The 19,088-nt window shown below is 43.8% G+C and overlaps 8 protein-coding genes across 11 annotated transcripts; 3 read left to right on the top strand and 5 right to left on the bottom strand.

The window, feature by feature from the left end:
• Positions 1–49: 49 nt before the first annotated feature.
• On the bottom strand, positions 50–2,684 carry LOC108112624 (probable lysine-specific demethylase 4A). Its single transcript, XM_017222726.2, has 4 exons — positions 1,937–2,684; positions 1,784–1,875; positions 860–1,723; positions 50–801 (listed from the first exon to the last, which is right to left on the bottom strand). Exons 1-4 carry the CDS (start codon positions 2,090–2,092, stop codon positions 426–428), a joined length of 1,488 nt encoding a protein of 495 aa, XP_017078215.1. The 5' UTR covers positions 2,093–2,684; the 3' UTR covers positions 50–425.
• A 341-nt stretch (positions 2,685–3,025) lies between these two features.
• Positions 3,026–6,649, top strand: LOC108112626 (putative inorganic phosphate cotransporter). Of its 4 annotated transcripts, none has more exons than XM_017222728.1 (4): positions 3,026–3,289; positions 4,826–5,035; positions 5,087–5,541; positions 5,608–6,649. In XM_017222728.1, exons 1-4 carry the CDS (start codon positions 3,256–3,258, stop codon positions 6,340–6,342), a joined length of 1,434 nt encoding a protein of 477 aa, XP_017078217.1. In that variant the 5' UTR covers positions 3,026–3,255; the 3' UTR covers positions 6,343–6,649. The 4 variants fall into 4 exon arrangements, with proteins under 4 accessions (XP_017078217.1, XP_017078216.1, XP_017078218.1 ...); XM_017222727.2 differs by lacking the exon at positions 3,026–3,289 and adding an exon at positions 4,154–4,738; XM_017222729.1 differs by lacking the exon at positions 3,026–3,289 and adding an exon at positions 4,154–4,316.
• Positions 6,385–7,715, bottom strand: LOC108112629. The gene is made up of 4 exons (XM_017222735.2): positions 7,585–7,715; positions 7,390–7,522; positions 7,184–7,332; positions 6,385–7,121 (listed from the first exon to the last, which is right to left on the bottom strand). The coding sequence occupies exons 1-4, from the start codon at positions 7,713–7,715 to the stop codon at positions 6,713–6,715; spliced, it is 822 nt and encodes a 273-aa protein (XP_017078224.1). The 3' UTR covers positions 6,385–6,712.
• Positions 7,716–7,838: 123 nt separating this feature from the next.
• Positions 7,839–9,128, bottom strand: LOC108112628 (ribonuclease H1). Its single transcript, XM_017222734.2, has 5 exons — positions 8,744–9,128; positions 8,633–8,689; positions 8,345–8,580; positions 8,019–8,289; positions 7,839–7,955 (listed from the first exon to the last, which is right to left on the bottom strand). The coding sequence occupies exons 1-5, from the start codon at positions 9,083–9,085 to the stop codon at positions 7,857–7,859; spliced, it is 1,005 nt and encodes a 334-aa protein (XP_017078223.1). The 5' UTR covers positions 9,086–9,128; the 3' UTR covers positions 7,839–7,856.
• A 48-nt stretch (positions 9,129–9,176) lies between these two features.
• Positions 9,177–13,527, top strand: LOC108112621 (ribonuclease 3). The gene is made up of 3 exons (XM_017222723.1): positions 9,177–10,764; positions 10,818–13,142; positions 13,203–13,527. The coding sequence occupies exons 1-3, from the start codon at positions 9,267–9,269 to the stop codon at positions 13,325–13,327; spliced, it is 3,948 nt and encodes a 1,315-aa protein (XP_017078212.1). The 5' UTR covers positions 9,177–9,266; the 3' UTR covers positions 13,328–13,527.
• Positions 13,528–13,673: 146 nt separating this feature from the next.
• On the bottom strand, positions 13,674–15,943 carry LOC108112623 (mitochondrial-processing peptidase subunit alpha). Its single transcript, XM_017222725.2, has 6 exons — positions 15,734–15,943; positions 15,269–15,647; positions 14,797–15,213; positions 14,599–14,739; positions 14,039–14,543; positions 13,674–13,978 (listed from the first exon to the last, which is right to left on the bottom strand). Exons 1-6 carry the CDS (start codon positions 15,787–15,789, stop codon positions 13,806–13,808), a joined length of 1,671 nt encoding a protein of 556 aa, XP_017078214.1. The 5' UTR covers positions 15,790–15,943; the 3' UTR covers positions 13,674–13,805.
• A 123-nt stretch (positions 15,944–16,066) lies between these two features.
• LOC108112445 lies at positions 16,067–16,474 on the bottom strand. Its single transcript, XM_017222292.1, has one exon. The coding sequence runs from the start codon at positions 16,390–16,392 to the stop codon at positions 16,087–16,089; it is 306 nt and encodes a 101-aa protein (XP_017077781.1). The 5' UTR covers positions 16,393–16,474; the 3' UTR covers positions 16,067–16,086.
• Positions 16,475–16,741: 267 nt separating this feature from the next.
• Positions 16,742–19,032, top strand: LOC108113007 (protein lifeguard 1). Its single transcript, XM_017223427.1, has 3 exons — positions 16,742–16,810; positions 18,083–18,279; positions 18,335–19,032. Exons 1-3 carry the CDS (start codon positions 16,759–16,761, stop codon positions 18,938–18,940), a joined length of 855 nt encoding a protein of 284 aa, XP_017078916.1. The 5' UTR covers positions 16,742–16,758; the 3' UTR covers positions 18,941–19,032.
• The last annotated feature ends 56 nt before the right edge of the window (positions 19,033–19,088 follow it).

Below are 19,088 nucleotides of genomic sequence, written 5' to 3' on the forward strand. Positions count from 1 at the left end.
TTTTTATAGGGGGGTCGATTTTTGTTGCAAAAGAATTTTACACAAGTCATAATACATCATTCTCGTTTTGATTATACACATCAATTCTTTTTGGGCGTTACTTAACTAGGGGATTTCGGTGTTTGTTCCATTTCAATTGGTATGCAATACCTCCTTCGGTGGGAACGGACACTTGTTAAAAATGTGAAGAGACGTCTGTACCTCTTACAGCTTAAAGATTTTTAAAATTGTGATTCAAATGGACATGAACTTGCTTGTCTCTTAAATTCTATACACTTATCTTCTTTGTGATGGCGTCATGTTTCCTTTAAAACTAAAAAAAAAATACAAAAAGACTATAGCTACTAGATCTTTGATTGCAGGCGCACGAAAATCTAACAGGGAGATCGAAAGACTGCCTTGAAGCAGTGGTATTGGTGGAATCCTCAATCCTCGTCGTCAAGTGTGAGTACTTTTGTCTGGAAACGCATTCGCTTTGTGTTCTTGACCACTCCGTTGGTGAGCAGATTGACTCCGGGCTCTGGGCACGGAAGGTTATTCCATAAACGCTTCACACGCACCACAGCTACGGAATTGAAGTCGTATCTTTTTGGTGCGGAAGCTGGTTCAGGTACGGAAGCATTGGGTGGGAGTTTGCGCAGCTTGACTACCGGCTGAAGCTGGCGAGAGCTGCTGTTGCTGCTGACACTGGCCCTGTCATCGGTATCTTCAGTAGGCTCCGCGTTCGATTCTGAACCATTCGCAGCCAGCGAGCAGCCGCGTTTTTGTGGCGAGTCTTCTTTGGGTTTGGCAGTACGCAAACTGAAGTATTAGGTTGTCTTAGTACAAAAAACTATAAATTCGTAATTTAAAATAATACCTCTCCTGTTTTTCATATTCATTTAAAGTTGGTGGTGCTGCAGCGCAAATTTTTCCCGGCTCCTCAGGGTGACATCCAAAGTCCTGACCCCTCAGCCAATTCTCGTAGCGTTCTGGCTGGAAACGCCGCACGAAGGTCTCCATAGAGATCTTGACCATGTCGCTTCGGCACTTGCAAATACTTGCCCGCTTGCCGTACTCGATCCAACGCTTTGACGCGAAGTTGGTGGACTCGGCGCCGTTGAAGCCATGATTGAACCCAGCATGGTAACCGAATGGAAATGTAATCATGATCTCGCCCGCTTCCTGTATTATCTTGTTGTAGGGTATGTTGTGCTGCCGTAAAACCTTCGGGCTGATCATAGTCATCTTGTGGCGCAGATAGGCATTGCATTCCTGATGGTTTTCCGTGAAAGTGTCATTTGCAAGCTTCTCTAGGCGTCTGCCATAGGCCGGAGGAATGGCATACCAGGTTTTAGGTGCTCCGAAATGCAGATAGTTGATGGAATAAAGATCCATATCCTCAGTGTGCCAGGCAAAGGAACTTTTCCACATTCCGAAATAGAGGTAGGCCGTATTTACACCATCGATGATAATGTTGTAGTCCGTATTGACTAGGTTTAGGATAGTGTCCAATCGACCGATGTTCCATACGTCCAGTTCCTCGTCACTCAACGAGCCTTTGACATCGGCCGCGTAAAGTGGCGATATGTAGGTTATGTTTTTCCAGTACTTGCGCTCCAAATCCTCATAGTCAAAATGGCGCGGCGTCTGATGAAGCTCGGAGTTGGCTTTTTCCATAAACTGGCGCAGGGTCATTTGGCGTCGTTGCTGGATGTTGATCTGCTGGTACAGCCCGTGGGCCCTGCATTTCGAATGGAGTATTATAGTGGACTAAATTGATACTTAATTGAGACGCGCTTACCCGGTAACCACTTGACATATCGGCGCAGGAATGGTCATGTTGATGTTCTCTATGTCGTAACCCGTCTTTCGGGGAACCCATTCCGGTGGCGGCTGGAAAATACAAACATTGTATAACTATTTCTTAAATCGATTTGGGGTTTGAACAACTAACCTGTATTTTGGCCAAGCCGGCTAAGTGGGCTCCACGAGACTCTATATACTCAATGTAGGCAGAAAAGTCCTTGAACTCCTCGTAGCTGGGACGGAAGGTCATGATACGGGGCACTTTTGTCTGCTCCCCATCGCCGAATGAGGATCTCGTGGACATATTGAAGGAACAAACAAAAAATTAAGCAAGTGGCATTAATCCACTTTGTCTAGTGTGACCAAGCAAGATCAAAACAGCACAGACATTATTATTTCGAAAAAATACTAATATTCCGTTTTAAATAAATTGTTCATTTAATATTTATGTTGATTAATTAATAAAAAGTTCAATAGTGATTAATTAAAGCTAATTATAAAACTGTAAAAACCTTCCAAAAACATTTTTAGGAATTTGTACCTTATAAAAAGATGTTTTTGAAATAAATTCAGAAATAAGAAGTAGCGGTTCTAACATAAGGTAATAAGATACACACATCCTATGAGATAACCGTTGATCCACTGGCTTTTATCAAAAGATTTGGCCATATTGCATGTACATACATATGTAGGTGTTACTCATGTATGCTAGAAAATTAAAAAAAAAAAACTTTAATATTTTAAATCTCGACAAAAGCTTTAAACAACCCAAAAAGGAACTTTCTCTTAAATAATATTTGTTTGCACAATTTAAAGCCTTCCAAATCTGTCCCATCGTATGTACCGCACAGGTAATAGGCTTACATAGGCTTTCACCGGAATTCACCCGGAATACCAAGTGCGGCAAGCTCTAATCGGTGGCCATTAAACAATTAAACCTGGATAATCAACAACTCTTACCTGGCACGATTCTGTGAAAAAAATGCACAAAACAAAAGATAATACTTGAATCATAAGATTTAAGGGTCTTTCGACTGCAGCCCATCAACACTCAAGATCTGAGATTACTTCTTAATCCGTATAATAATAGGTAATATTTATAGCAAGGTGTCGATCGCGATAATGGCTCAATTGATTAAAACTTCTTTGCCATGTAAAAGTAAATCAAAGCCAAGGCATAATATAATTTGCATTGGATTGGACGCGACAAGTGCCGAGATCCCTGGTAGAGGTTTATGGTTTTATGATTATTGCCGCGATAATGGCGGACGATCAGCGTAGCCTCGCGGGCACTTGAGTTCTGGAGGCGGAGGCCCCTGTAATCTGGGAAATGGGTTCTTGTGGTATCAGTATAAAAGCGAAAGGTACACCAATCGCTCCGCAGTCATCCAACGTTTTCGCGCCCAAGCACTCCGTCCTATTTCTAAACCGACGTGTAATAATAAATATATCAGTTAGAGACCAGACATGGGTTTTGACACCTCAGAGGATAAGGCAAGACGTAAGTTAACGACCTGGGAGAAACTCAGAAATCATGGATTTAGTAAAAGCGTGTGAAAAACAGTAAAAGTTCCTTAATATCGAGAAAATTATTTAAAATTTGACATTTTCTTAAAGAACTTTTTGGCGAAAGTTTAAATACTAACATATGTACATATGTAGCTTATCAATTAAGTACAGTAAACCCGTTACCTGTACTTCTTGTTATTGGTGATTAAACTAGAATATAGTTATAATTGATAGCAATAATGACGGATAATCTCCGCTTAGTTGTGTACTCACTGTTAAGAAAAAATTGAGGATCTATATTTTCATCGATTCAGCGTAATTTTGAACCCATATATACAATGATTCGCAAGTTGTACTCCATTTACATCCAATTGATCAAGTTCTAAGTATGAAGACTGGTCACCTAACTCTAATTACACTTTTATCAACATATAATAACTGCTACTTACTTAATAAACTTTAAAAGGGAAATGGAATCAGACAAATTTCAGTTAATAAAGCTGCACTATTCAAAGACCGTAAAGATTGAATGTGCTTCCGTGTGCCGTCCATCACTGTCACAGATCTTTAACCGAGTCTTCTACAAAACCAAAAGCTAATTATGGGTTATTGATAGGAAATCGCCAATGTATGGCACCATAGCAATATAAGAACATATTGTATATACATATATATGTACGTCGTGAATAATCTTTATGACATAACCGACTTTGCTTTAAGAGCTTTTACTCTTAAATGCACGTTCTCTTTTTGTACTATAACTGCACTTTATGGCTCACCAGACCTACCCTAAGAGACGGTTCTATTGCAATCCAGACGTCTGGCTATATTTGCAAACCATATCTTGATTGTATATCAGAAATCTGACGAGACTTAAGACTTTATGAAGATCAACAAAAGCTAAATGCGGTTGACACAAAGAAAATATTTATTATCTCTAGTGAAGGTTGCCTAATCTATGCAGCGAATTTTGGGGGACCTAATCTCGGGATCCATCGAGCTCTTACGAGCCAATTAAAGTATACGACTCCGTTCACACATTCTGTCCCCCGCCCAAATCTACTCCACTGACTCCACCGAGAACTTTTCCATTGAGAGTGAAGCGGCTTTTGTTTTCCTCATTGACAGGCGTTAATGATAATGACAATATTATTATAATAAAATCTAAAGAGCTCTGACGGAGCCGTAATTAATGGAATCGTTACTATCAGAACATTGTTAAACTGCAATAAAATGTATATTGAGTAAAAAAAAAGGTCCTAGAAATAATCGTCCGACTGACAAACAATTCGCACCGTTTATTTATAATGAGGCAATCAATAAATCGGATTGCCAGACGCCCGTTACATCCGTAACTGATCAAACATGGTTTATTCTTCCACTGGAGAGAGACGGCCCCTGCTAGTCCACGTAGTTCCAAATCAGCTCAGGAAATTAGCCTGTAAAAATACGCTAATAAGCTATTTTCATTTAATACTTAATATACATATACATACATATACATACATATGTGAACGTTACTTTTCAGCGAGAGGTTTCGGAGCACGCCACTGGCAGGCGATCATCCTGTTTGTGGGAATGATGATCAACTACTTCCAGAGGGTCAACATATCGGCTGGGATTGTTCCTATGACCCAATCCACTGCAGGAGCTCCTTTCTACAATTGGGATACGTCGGATAAGTCGATGATCCTTAGCAGCTTTTTCTGGGGCTATGTTGTCTCCCAGGTGCCGGCAGGTGAGCATTAAAGACTGAATATTCAATATTTTTAACAAATTATTTTCGTAGGACTCTTGGCCAAGCGATTTGGCGCCAAGTTAGTCTTAGGCTTGGCGACGGCAATTGGTGGCATCTTGTGCTTTTTCCACCCCATGGCAGCCAAAAATGGTTGGCAGAGTATCTGCGTCCTGCGTGTCCTTACTGGTGTTGTTCAAGGGACTGTGTATCCATGTGTTCACACCCTACTGGCCAAGTGGGTGCCGCGAACGGAACGAGGTCTTCTCACCACGGGCGTATATTCGGGAGCACAGTTCGGAACGGCTGTTATCCTGGTTACCAGTGGGTTTATTTTCGACTCTAGCATGGGCTGGCCAGGATTATTCTATCTATCCGGTGGTCTAAGCCTAGCTTGGGCACTGCTATTCTTTTGGCAGGCGGCTAATGAACCAGCCACAGCCCGTAACATCAACAAATGCGAAGTGGAGTACATCGAGAGTCTTACGGGCAGCAATAGTGCAAGTCAGGTAAGGCCCTCTTTGAAAGTACCATTGAATTATGAATAATCTTATGTCTTCAATCTCTCCTTCAAGTCCATGTCCGTACCGTGGGTGTCGATCTTCAGGTCTCCTGCCTTCTACGGTCTGCTGGCAGCTCATTGTGGATTCACTTGGGGCTTCTATACACTGCTCACCGAAATGCCCACTTACATGAGCAAAGTCCTGCAGCTGAACGTCAAGTCCAATGCCTTCCTCTCCTCGCTGCCATACTTTGCTATGGGCTTGCTCTGCTTTGTGGTTAGTCCCATATCGGATTTGCTCATCAACAGGGGCACCATATCGATCACCACGGCGCGAAAGCTCTTCAATTCAATAGGACAGTGGGGTCCAATGGCCTGTTTAATCGGATTAGGATACATGACCGCCGACGAGAAGACGTGGGCCATCATTTTACTGACGCTGGCAGTTGGCATTAACGCCGGTTGCTCCTGTGGTTACCTTATTAATCATATTGATTTGTCCCCCAACTTTGCGGGTCCCATGATGGGAGTGACCAATGGTATTGCAGGCGTGACCTCCATAGTGGCTCCCTTAGTAGTGGGGGCGGTTATATCAGATGAAGAGGATCCCAGCCAGTGGCGATTAGTGTTCTTTATCACGGGAGGAATTTATCTGGTGTGCAACACCCTTTTCGTGATATTTGGTAAGGCCACTATCCAGCCGTGGAACGAGCCGGCCTCTATGTCCAGCACAATGACTCTTCGCAATAATCTGGAAAACGACTCAAAGTCCATTGCTCCCACGTCAGACAAAGACAACAGGTTCTAAAGGAGTCGAGCAACACCTGGATCCCATTGACAATCTCGTTAATTGTAGTAATTATAAGTTATTGTTATTATATGTAGCTTGCCGTCTGTGCCAGCGATATTTGGATATGCCTAGCTCTAACTTAAAGTATTGGTTTATGTTTACGCTTATGCTAAGGGAAGCTTAATATGACTTAGTTGTGTGATTAGTCCAAATTGGACTTTATGATGAGTGGCACGTTTCTAGGGTGATTAAGTCGATAAGAGTCTGTCAATATGCGAATAGTCTATGCACACAGCATACTAATAAATATTTACAGCCCTTGTAATTGCCGGAATGTGTCGTTTGATTAACCATTGTTGACTTGGAATCGCACCGACTTCGACGCCTGTTACTTGACCTTCTGTTGCAACAGTCGCTGCTCATTGAGACGTTGATTGATGCGTCGTGTGTTGGCCATCGAACGAATGATGGTCCACAAGGCTAGGGACCAACCAAGTAGAATGGTGGCGCATAGCACTGGACCGTAAGCGTTGGCCTGACCTACCGGCATCTCTGCGCGAAGCGGCGTTTTAAGCTGGCAGTCCACGTGCACTCGCCTCCAGTTGCAGCGTTCCAGATTCGCCATGGTCGTCGGCTGGCCATCCTTGACGACGTTCTCATCGAAACGGCTTTCCGGCGCATTCAGGCAGTATAGCTTATCGGGGCGGACAACTAACTCGTTCTCGATGAGCTCACTATCAGCCAATGGGCAGTTGAGATAGAGCTCCGGCAGGGGTATAGCCACAGTCGCCGCCGATCTAAGGGGATTACAGGGAAATCATTGTCTACCACTGCAATTCAACATTCAAGATCACCGTACCGCTTATCGCTGGGGGCATGGTAGCGAAAATGCATGGGTAGAGCTAACGTCTCCGTAATCTTGGGAGTACCGCGCAGTAAGACGGAGAAGGGCTGTGCCCGTTCCGTAGCCACTTCAATGTTGATGAACTTCGGGTAGACGGCACTCAACTAAGAAGGCAAAATGTAATGGTAAGTCCATGAAACTAAATTCTTCCGATAACGCACCCTCTTCAGCCGCTGCAGGTCATCCAGTTCGTCCGTGCTTATGTAAACCGATGCGGGCAATGACTGCTGCAGCGCGTATTCACAGTCCTTGCTCACTAGGGGATAGTCAAAACGAAGGCGGTAAGTGAGCGTCCTGTAAAAACATATATTTTATTCAATTTAAACAATTCCAAGGAATATCTCCTGGGGAAAAACCTATGCATGCCGGCTTTGTCCATTTCCACTTGAATAATGGGAGGTTCCACAACATAGCAGTTGCCCACACCTCCCATTAATCCCAAAAGTAAGATAAACCCAGAAAACTTTGTATATCCAGTGTAAACCATTATTTTAAAGTTTGCTTAACTTTAAAACTGCAAAATCGAAATGGTAAATAAAAACATTTCTTTTAGGGTTGTCAGTACACTTTAATTTCTTACGTTGCCACATCGATAACATTCCACAAATGCGCTTACATTTAAAAAAGCTTATCGGGAATTTCTCTCCTTGTACAAGGCGGATCCTTGTCTCGCCAATTTGTCGGCCATTTCGTTGCCTTCTATTCCCTTGTGGGCCTCCACATAGTTCTGGGGATAAAAAATAAAATTAAGAAAAACATGTCAAGCTATTTAAAGGAATCGGAAACCTACCCACTTTACAGTGATACTGTTGTTGTGCAGCAGTTCATCCAGTTCCTTGAAGTCAACAACGTTTTTTACAGGCTGGTTGTTCTTTAACTTCCAACCTCTTCTTTTCCATCCCGGAACCCAAAGGGTGATGGAATTTAACAGGAACTGTGAGTCTGTGCTGATGCATAGTTTTTTGATTCCCAAGTCTAGAGCTGTTTTGATGGCATGAATTGCCGCCTGAATTTCACCTACATTATTAGTAGCGCGTCCTTCAACGGGCTTGCCTGCATTTCTTCAAAAGATTGTCAGTTAATTAGTACTCACTGTGGATTATTTTAATCACTTACAGCTGGTGATCCTTGCCAAAATAGACTCCATAGCCGGCACAGGCTCCTGGTTTTCCATTTCCTATGCAGGATCCATCTGTGTATACAATCACATAACCCTCCGAATCGATTTCGAATTGAAAGGCACCAACTTTTTTAAGTCCAGTTGCTTCTGAGACCTGAGACTGATGTCGAGGGATCTTATTCCTAATATCACCAGTTTCATTGGCCTTCCTTTTGCGATTAAGTATGTCTGCCTGAAAAGAGGTATATTTAATAATCTTTACGAGAACTTGTTTGATTTCCCACCAAATTGTTACTACTAGATGGCTTGGGAACACCTTCCACTTCGTTCATAGCAGCATTCTAAAAAAGATTGTAAGTAAGAATATCAATTTTTAAATAGTTCTTCCTGCATACCAGGTCATCCTCCGTAAGGCCGTTATCGTCTTCAGGCCAGGCCTCGGTGTATTTGGGTTTCTTGATTCTCTCGGTCCTGTCCTTCCAACTAGCCGGAGCTGCCTCTTTCTGTCCCAGAGGCACCGCCACATCCTGTGGAGCGTATGATTTGCAGTCATTAACGAATAGCTCCGCCTCCTGGCGCGTTTTAAACTTCTTGAACTTGGCATTCTTGAAGCCCTTGGTCTGTTCCTCGCACTCTGACCACGAGTTGTAGACTCCTGCCCTCCGCCCACTGGAAACGGCGTAAAAAGCCATCGAGCAGCGTTGATGGCTCAAGGCAAAAAAACGAGAAACTAGCATATTTTAATGGCGACGTCTATCGAAACATATGTAAAAATATATATGTATGGCAATGCCGTGCCTGATGGCTGAATGTAAACAAACTCATAGAGTTGCCAGATCAGTGTAATCGCAGTGAAAACGTGTGGGTGGAAAACTATACAACTGCTTGTTATACGGGAGGTTTGCTTAATTCATCGTCATGTATCAGCCGCCTTTGCCACCGCCACCTGCTCAACCTCCTCCTCCGCCTCCTCCACCTCCACCGCAGTCGGAGGATGCCCCATCTATGTCTGGCGTTACCTCCCACACATACTCCTCACATGAAACCCAGGCTCACAGCACCTTGAGCTACGTGTATCCAGACACCAATGCAAGCTCAATCCCTAGCTATGATCCCTACCAGCAGCAGGCAGCTTATGGGTACGCTTACGAAGATCCAGCACAAAAGTATTATAGCCAGGAGTCCGATTACCAGTACCAAGCATCAGGGACATCCTACCCATACGAAACCTACAAATACTCGGATCGGTATAACCCATATTCATCCAACTACCGGTCACCCTCTGAAAGAGAGCGATACAATTCCTATGGATCTAGTCAGGGTTACCATCATTACCCTGGCTATAGCTCGGGAAGGCGTTATGACCAGCGACATGGTCAGGAGTACCGGCATCCTCAGGAGCCCCGATATGTCCAAGAATCACGACATGGACATGGTCACTATGCACACAGATCACCAAAGGGATCTCATCACGGCTTCTATGGATCTTCAGCCAGAAGTGGAAATACCGAAGAGTACCCGCCACGAAGCTATCGCGAGAAGGAAAGAAGCGAGTCGGTAGAGACGCTCAGACACAAACCCAAATTGGAAACTGAAAGAGCCCGTATTCTCCGTCAGTGGCGTTCAAACTACTGCGAGAAACCAGAGGATTATGTAAAGAAAATGAATGCTCTTGGCGAAGCGGAAGCTCCTGCTGAGTCCTGGGTACGATCTTCTCCAGCTGACCCATACTACGAACGCACTAAGAACGAGAACGAGGTAAAAGGTCGGGCGCGGCTGCAAAAGTTGTGCAAGCTGTTTGCCGAGGAGCTGCTGCAAAGAGCAGAGAGGGTGCGCCAGAACTTGCCCGTTTATGTGCCCCCTCCGAGGAAGGCCCGCCGTCGTGTTTGTAAGCACAAGCACAAGTCGGAAGCCTGCTCATCCTCCTCCTCCTCCGATGAGGACTCTGACGAGGACGCCTTTAAAATTGAGCAGGACTGCTGCATGGAGGAGCTGTCGCGTAAAGTGCAGCATCCACAGCGGGTGCACGCCGATCTCTGGCACAATGACGCAGGCGAGATGAACGACGGGCCCCTATGCCGCTGCTCTGCGAAGTCTCGACGCATTGGCATCCGTCATGGTATCTATCCAGGCGAGACTGGCTACAAGGTTTGCGACCCTAACAGCAACAATGCGGGCAAGCTCTTTCACTATAGGATCAGCATCTCGCCGCCTACAAACTTCTTGACCAAGACACCCACAATCATCAAGCATGATGAGCACGAGTTCCTATTCGAGGGCTTCTCGCTACTTTCACACGTGCGCCTCACCGATCTGCCCGTTTGCAAAGTGATCCGTTTTAACATTGAGTATACAATTGAGTACGAGGAGGAGAAGATGCCAGAGAACTTCACCATCCATGAGCTGGATCTTTTTTGTAAGTAAAATCAGATAAGACACTATATTATCAATATCTATTCTCCATTTTAGCTAAATACCTGTTCCACGAGTTGCTAGAGCTTGTGGACTTTGATTTGATGCCTAATGTAGCATCTGGAAGCGCCGAGGAATCGTGCCCGGCATTTCACTTCCTACCGCGTTTCGTACGTGATCTTCCGGATAATGGAAAGGAGGTTCTCGCCATGGTTGAGGTACTCCGTTACTTGTTAGATAACTCCGCCCAGCTGGTCGAAAGGCAACAGCTGCTCCACCTTAACCAGATCAGCCAGAACGAATGGCAGAACTACGTTGACTACATCAAGGGAATGCTGGTTACTAAGCCGGGTCATAAGCCTTGCTCACTGCGCGTAGACCAACTGGACAGGAACAACTCGGATTTACCTGAGTGCATAGATCGCGAGTCTGGAATCTCACATCCGGCGATCGTGCACTTCGGTATTCGTCCGCCACAGCTAAGCTACGCGGGCAATCCAGAATACCAGAAAGCCTGGCGAGAGTACGTAAAGTTCCGTCATTTAATGGCCAACATGTCAAAGCCATCTTTTAAAGACAAGCGAAAACTGGAGGAAAAGGAGCAACGCCTGCAGGAGATGCGAACGCAGGGGCGCATGAAACGAAATATCACTGTCGTCATAAGCTCGGAGGGATTCTATCGCACGGGCATTATGTGTGATGTGGTACAGCATGCAATGCTAGTGCCTGTCCTGACGGGACATCTCCGTTTTCACAAGTCTCTGGACCTGCTGGAGGAAAGTATCGGGTATCACTTTAAAAATCGTTACCTGCTCCAGTTGGCACTGACGCATCCCTCTTACAAAGAGAACTATGGCACCAATCCTGATCATGCGCGAAATTCGCTGACCAATTGCGGAATTCGACAACCCGAATACGGAGATCGCAAGATCCATTACATGAACACTCGCAAGAGAGGTATCAATACCTTAGTGAGCATTATGTCCCGATTTGGCAAGGATCATGAAACTGTATCAAACATTACGCACAACGAGAGGCTGGAGTTTCTCGGTGACGCTGTGGTGGAGTTCCTCAGCTCAATCCATCTGTTCTTCATGTTCCCGGAACTGGAGGAGGGAGGTTTGGCTACCTATCGAGCAGCTATTGTGCAGAATCAGCACTTGGCTTTGTTGGCCAAGAAGCTGCAGCTGGAAGAGTTCATGCTGTATGCACATGGATCCGATTTGTGCCACGAGCTGGAGCTGCGCCATGCAATGGCCAATTGTTTTGAAGCCCTTATGGGTGCCCTTCTTTTAGATGGTGGAATCAAAGTGGCAGATGAGGTATTTACGGATGCACTGTTCCGGCAGGACGAGAAACTATTGAATATCTGGAAGAATCTGCCGGAACACCCGTTACAGGAACAAGAACCACTAGGTGATCGAAGCTGCATTGATTCCTATCGAGTGCTCAAGGAGCTGACTAAGTTCGAGGACTCCATTGGAATCAAGTTCAAGCACATTCGTCTATTGGCTCGCGCATTTACCGACCGTTCCATTGGATTTACTCACTTGACCCTGGGGTCTAATCAACGATTAGAGTTTCTGGGCGACACAGTTTTGCAGTTGATTTGCTCGGAGTATCTTTATCGTCACTTCCCCGAGCACCATGAAGGCCACTTGTCTCTTCTGCGTTCTTCATTGGTTAATAACCGGACTCAAGCGGTGGTGTGCGATGATTTGGGGATGCCAAAGTATGCGGTGTATGCTAATCCCAAAGCCGACTTAAAGACCAAGGATCGCGCCGATCTGTTGGAGGCCTTTCTGGGCGCCTTGTACGTTGACAAAGGTCTGCTGTATTGTGAACAGTTCTGCCACGTTTGTTTGTTCCCGCGTCTGCAAATGTTTATCATGAACCAGGACTGGAACGACCCCAAGTCCAAACTGCAACAATGCTGCCTTACCCTGCGCACTATGGATGGTGGCGAACCGGACATTCCATATTACAAGGTGGTAGAGGCTAGTGGTCCAACCAACACGCGTGTGTACAAGGTGGCAGTGTACTTCCGCTCAAAGCGGCTGGCCACCTCTAGTGGCTCCTCCATTCAGCAGGCGGAGATGAACGCAGCTAAACAGGCGCTTGAAAACTCCAGGGACCTCTTTCCGCAGCTGGATCACCAGAAGCGCGTGATCGCCAAAAGCATCAAAAAGCAGACGGGCAACGAGTTAGAAAACGAATCCGATCGACAGTATCAGGAAGAGAAGGCCAAGAGACCCAAGTACCCGGCTCCACTGCAAGATGAGAGTCATCTGCCTAAACAGTATCGCATGCACGAGAATATCTCCAGCGACGAGTTGCCGGAAGATGACGAGTTTGAAAGCACAGCTCCGAAGAGCCCAACCAGTAAGTTAACAGATTGAGAGGCGACCTATGCGAATCTCCATAATTTTCTCTCTTTTCCAGTGCCCTTAAAGTTGAATAGAAATTTCAATAGCAGCAGCAGCAGCAGTGATAGCGATGGCTCCAGCTCATCTCCCAATCGGAAACGCCGATTGAAGACGAGTTCTTCGGTATCTTCCCTAACCTAACGAGGATAAAAATCGATTTTTGCATTTCCAAAGAATTCAAATAGCCGCCACATTTAAGTAAAAATAATTATAGGGACTAGAATGTAAATCTCTTCTCATGCCTATTATTAGATAAGCTCAAAACGAATCGCTCACTTAGTATGAAAATAAGACATAAACGTATCGGATTTCAACTTATTGATTAAAATATATTATCCCTACGAAATCTTCGTTTCATTTCGTAAAAATATATAAATACCTCAGATTTTAATGAATTAGAAAATGAAATTCATTGAAAACATGCACAGTGATTTGTTTCCCTAAAAATATTTACCTTAAATCATCCAAAAAGAAACGCTTAGTAAAATAACCGAATCGAATTTTGGTAAATATTTTAGCCAATTAAAACTTAACACGAGTACCCTTCGTACAAAATTGTGAAACACGAGTCCAACAAAGCGAAATGATCTCTCAGATCGTGGCGGCCTCATATCCAGCGCTATTTGAACAGAGAAAGTCTACGGCCCAGTCCAGAACGTGCAGACCCGCTGACGGCATTGGTGATATGGCTCATCTCGGGCAGATTGTGGATGTCACCGCGTGCTGCCACCGAGGGTGGGGAACTCAGGAGGCGCTGGGCAACGCGCTGGATATCGGCGGCAGTCACACTCTCTGCAATAAATGACACATTAAAGTTAAAGATCACAATGGGAAAACAGTCGATGGTCTAACCAATTTCCTTAATAAAATGCTTGGGTCTTTTGCGATGTCCTGTCACCAGCACTTGACGGCCCACATCCTCGAACACAACGGGTCGGGACTCCAAGTTCATCAGCAACATGGATTGCAGCTGGATCTTAGAGCGCATCAGCTCTTCCCGACCCGGCTCTGCAGCCATGCCCATCATTTCACGGGTCAGCACCTCGACCATGTCATTCATATGCTGTGGCGGTGCGCTTCCATGGATGCAGAACAGTCCAGTGTCGGCGTAGGCATGATTGTACGCCGTAGCACTGTACATCCAGTGGTAGCGGTTCAGCACTTTGGTATACAGACGCGAGTACATTCCCTTGCCAGGACCGCCGGCAGAGAAGGAGCCACCTCCACCCATCATGATGTTTAGGACGCACAGCGGCACAAAGTCCTTGTCCTGGTGAGAGCAGCCCTCGAAGCCAAGAACCACGTGAGCCAGCTCTGGTAAGCCCGCCGCAGCATAGATGGGGATTTCACATTGTTCCTATGGATAATCAATGTTTTTTCAACAATATTACTAATAGATTGATGCTGCAGACCTTCACTAATCCTCCTGTGTATTGAGCAATTGATGTATCAACTTGTTTGGGTCCCAAATCTTCCAGTGCTTCCGTTTCCCAAATGGCTTTGTCTTCCACAAAGTACCTTTTAACGTAATTCACCAGCTCATCATGATCCACCTAGCACGAGTTTCTCTTAAATCAAATGCCAGTACATTAATGTTTTAGTAGACTTACGCCTACACCGGCGATGACCATGCGCGTAGGAGAGTGGTGATACTTGAGATAGTTCATCAGCACCTTCCGATCAATGTGATCCAGATTCTCAAGCGGACACAGCTTGGGCAGACCTAACGTGTTATCCCTGAAGGCCGCCGAGTGGATCATGTCCATCAGTATAGGCTCCTGTTCCGGCCGCATGCCTAGGGTCTCTAGCTCAAAGTTGACGGCCCGCCTGGCCAGGCTTACCTCCTGATCGCTTAACGTGGGCCGTAGGGTAACGTCCGCCAGCAGACGTGTCACGGAATCAATAGCCCGGCTGTCAATGCTGGCGGCATAGATGAGCGTGTCCCGCGAGCTCTGACAGTCACAGATACCACCGTTCTTCTCCAGCTCCTTAAGTATGGCATCCTTGTTGGGAAAGTTGACTGTGGACTTTAGAATAGGTACTCCAGTTAGGTGAGATCTCAATTTACATAATCCCACTCACATTAAATGCCAGCTTTTCGAGGAAGTGCGAAACGCCGCTGGGGTAGGCCACTTCGTATCGCGGTCCGGAGTCGATGACCAAGCCCACGGTACAAAACTGGCCATAACGTGGTTCCGAAGCAATTCGTAGACCATTAGGCAACGTTGTTACCTTCGTGATAGCGCTCTCTGCTAGCGGAGCTGCGTAAACGGCCTCCGGCAGGTTGGGCAGTGGCTCGGTAAGGGGAGGCAGGTGGGTGACGATTTCTTTGGACGGCGTGTTCACCTTTTGGGGTCCATTACTAGTCCGCACACCGCCTGTAATCTGACCGATTCCAGTGCCACTGCCCACCTCATCTCCGCCAATTGTGGTCACCTTAGTGGCCAGGCCGCGTGGAAACCTAGGTAACGTTTGGGAACAAGGGCAATCATTAATTTTCGCCGGCTCCGTAACATCCCACCTTTCACCACCCCTCGAGATTCTTACGTGCGCCAAGAGTGTCTGAGCATTTTCAGCATGCCGATGCTGCGAGCGTTCATCATGTGCTGGTGATTTGGCTTTGGTAACGGTATTTACAAAATTACGTGATTTATATTTGAATTTGATTCAGAAACATATTTTTTTTATTCTTTTTAAACGAGTAAATTTCGAAGAAAAAAGAATGTTGATTTCTTCTTCTTCTGCTATAGACTTAAATGTCAGTCACACAAATTCAGGGCTGCACACTTGTCAGGGTTGCCAGTCCGTGTGCGGCTCGACTTTCCGTTACAATAAAAGATCGTTATTTTTAGTTTTACAAGGGACTTTATTTGTGAATAATACATTTTTGGCGGGCAAAACTAATCAAAATTAAAACGCCTTTTGCCATCGAACCGATAACCATAGGCCGCTGCATTTTTTGTGTCCACTAGCGCTGGGTTCCGATGCTTGAAGAAGCTGCCATGTCCATGAGCGGGACGCGAGGCACTATTGGGAATTCCCTCAACTTCTCGGGGATAGAAGGCCTCGAACATCCCCTCCGGGGGGAGACAGCACTCGGCTATCTTGGGATCATCGGGATCATACCCGGCCACTCCTCTAGACCCCAAAAATGACGCCAATACGAACACAAACAAAGTCTTGAGCAATATCGTAATTACACTCATTATCTTACAATTGGACTCACACGACAGACCAGGTGACTTTTACTTTTTGCTGGCTGAACCCGTTTAAGTCCGACTTGACGGACCTGTGGCTTTTCTGAACTGAAGTGATTTTGGCCAAAGCCTTGGGTGATATACACTAGCTTTATGCGTATGTACATATGTATATAATTGTTTGAATCAACATACGTATACGAAAATCAGCTGCTTTTTAACCGCCATTCGCGTAACTCTGGCAGCCTTAATCGGGAAGAAAACCCGGCATCTCAGTTTCCATTCCTCCGGTTTGAGATACGGATACATACAGCTCAGATTTTTCTTATTACTTCGCACTTTGGTCTCGCTGGGAAAACTACAAATACAGCCACCATGGATTTAGCTAAAAAAGAACCCGGTTTCTTAGATAGGGCTGCCTTCTTTGGTAAGTTCCTATATATTATTTAGATTTACAACATGCCCCAACCGCGGAAGTACTTTATTCTACATATAGACATTAACATTTATTTTTTAGCAACAACATATTTATCAACTTTTAAGTATCATTATTTTAACCATGATTTGGGATATACAGTTATTTTATTAATGAATTTTTTAAACAAAAAGAAACTCCGTAACAAATATTGATAACACATTTATTATATTTTTTGTTGTAATTGTAGAGTTAAATTACTTTTGTTTATTGTTATTTATTTACATTGCTTGGAATCATCATTAACAAGAAATTGACTTTATCATGTTTTCGTCTGGCTGCTTTATAATGTCGTTCATTGAATGTTAATCTAGGGCTGAATACATACAATCTTACATCTTTCTTGCTTATCAATTTTTAACATTATTATATTTCTTTTTAACAATTCCCATAGTATTTTTACATATTGATTGAACAAATTTTTTATAAAAATATAATTACGCTTTATAGTTGTATTCTTCTGAGTATTTGATAAAAATTATGCAAACCTTCATATTTCTCTCTTATCAATCTGTCACATTTATTATATTTTTTTTAAAGAAATCCCATAGGATTTCTAAATATTTATAAAAAATTGTTTATAAAGATTTTTTTACTCTTTATAGTTGAAAACAATGACTTGACTAATAATAATGTGGTCCTAATTTAATAAAAATTAATGCTAATACTCTTAAGTAGGACTTTATATTTATAATTTTATTTTGCGCAAAGAAATATTTCCTAAGTTATGTTGGATTTTCTTGTCTTTATTTATTTAACAAATATTACTTACAAAAACAAAAACAAACAAAACAAAACTTATGTTAACTAATTTATTGGCTTACAAAAAACCCACCCCTTTTCCCCTTTACCAATTGACCGTTTTTTAAATCTTGATATGTTATTATGTTGTGTTATTTTCGGCATTTTTTGATTTATCCATATATTTTCAGACAAAGAAATGAAAATATCAATCAATTGTCTGAGCCCATTCCAAAGTATGTAAGAGATTACGTAACATAGGGATGGTCCAAGTTGATTATTCTTGTAGTGCTTTAGGACTTATTTTATATATATTAGCTAAGATAATAACTTATCATTTTTTATAAAGAATTTAATGATTATTATTATATTTAATATGATTTATTATTATCTTGTATTATTATTATTTATCAATGCTTAAAATAATGTATTATTTTTCCAATTATTTCTCATTAATTTGAATTACAATTTTTTTGGTTTCAGTTTTGACTCATTTTCTTAAATCACCCAAAAACAATGACCGTTACCCACCTATTCCATTGCCAGCGCCTCCTCCTCCAGCTCAGGATGCATCTCCAGAAAGTGGGATAATTACCCACGACTTGATTGTTAAGAGCATTTTATTCGACGATCAATCAATTCGCAAGGCCTTCGTAAGGAAGGTTTTCGGAATCCTTGTGGTAACTATATTGTGTATGCATCCAGTTGAACATTTCATCAGTTTGATTCCCGCAGATCCAACTACTGTTCACATTGGTTGTGATGGGCATATGCACATACAACCAGTCCACCCGGGAATTTATGCAGGATAACTTTTTCATCTTTTACGTCGCCGTGATTGTTCACGTAATTGTGATGGTAATGCTCGTGTGCGTGGAGCGCATACGACGCAGGCATCCCGCCAATCTGATTTGCCTGGCCATCTTTACAGTCACCATGTCCGTGCTCTTGGGAATGATAGCCAGCTCATTGGACTCCAATTTGATAGTCTCGGCAGTGGCAATAACTACGGTGCTGGTCGCCGCACTTTGCATCTATGCCGTGCAAACTAAGTACGATTACACTGCAATGGGCGGGCTGATGGTTACCTTTGTGATGATCATTTTCATCCTGGCAGTGTGCAGCTTCTGGTTGCCCGACTTCGTAGATAGCTTGCCAATTTCATGCCTATGCGCAGCAATCGGCAGCTTCTTCCTGATCCACGACATGCAGTCGATAGTCGGCGGGAATAGAGCGGAACAGTTGGATCCCGAGGAGTACGTGTTCGCAGCTCTTACTTTGTACACCGATGTGATTCGTATATTTCTTTATATTATTAAGATTCTACAGAAATTTAATTAGTATGGATCTCAGTCCGGAAAAGCCAGCTAATGTATTTGTACCAGAGCTTACCTTTATATTTATAACCGGCTTCAGCTTTAAAAACCAGTCAAAAGTGCCATTTGCAATTGAAGTGCCAAAAAAAAAATTGATATTAAATATCGGATGC

Source organism: Drosophila eugracilis, unplaced genomic scaffold (genome assembly GCF_018153835.1).
Source record: "Drosophila eugracilis isolate 14026-0451.02 unplaced genomic scaffold, ASM1815383v1 contig_90, whole genome shotgun sequence".
Classification (NCBI taxonomy): Eukaryota; Metazoa; Arthropoda; class Insecta; order Diptera; family Drosophilidae; genus Drosophila; species Drosophila eugracilis.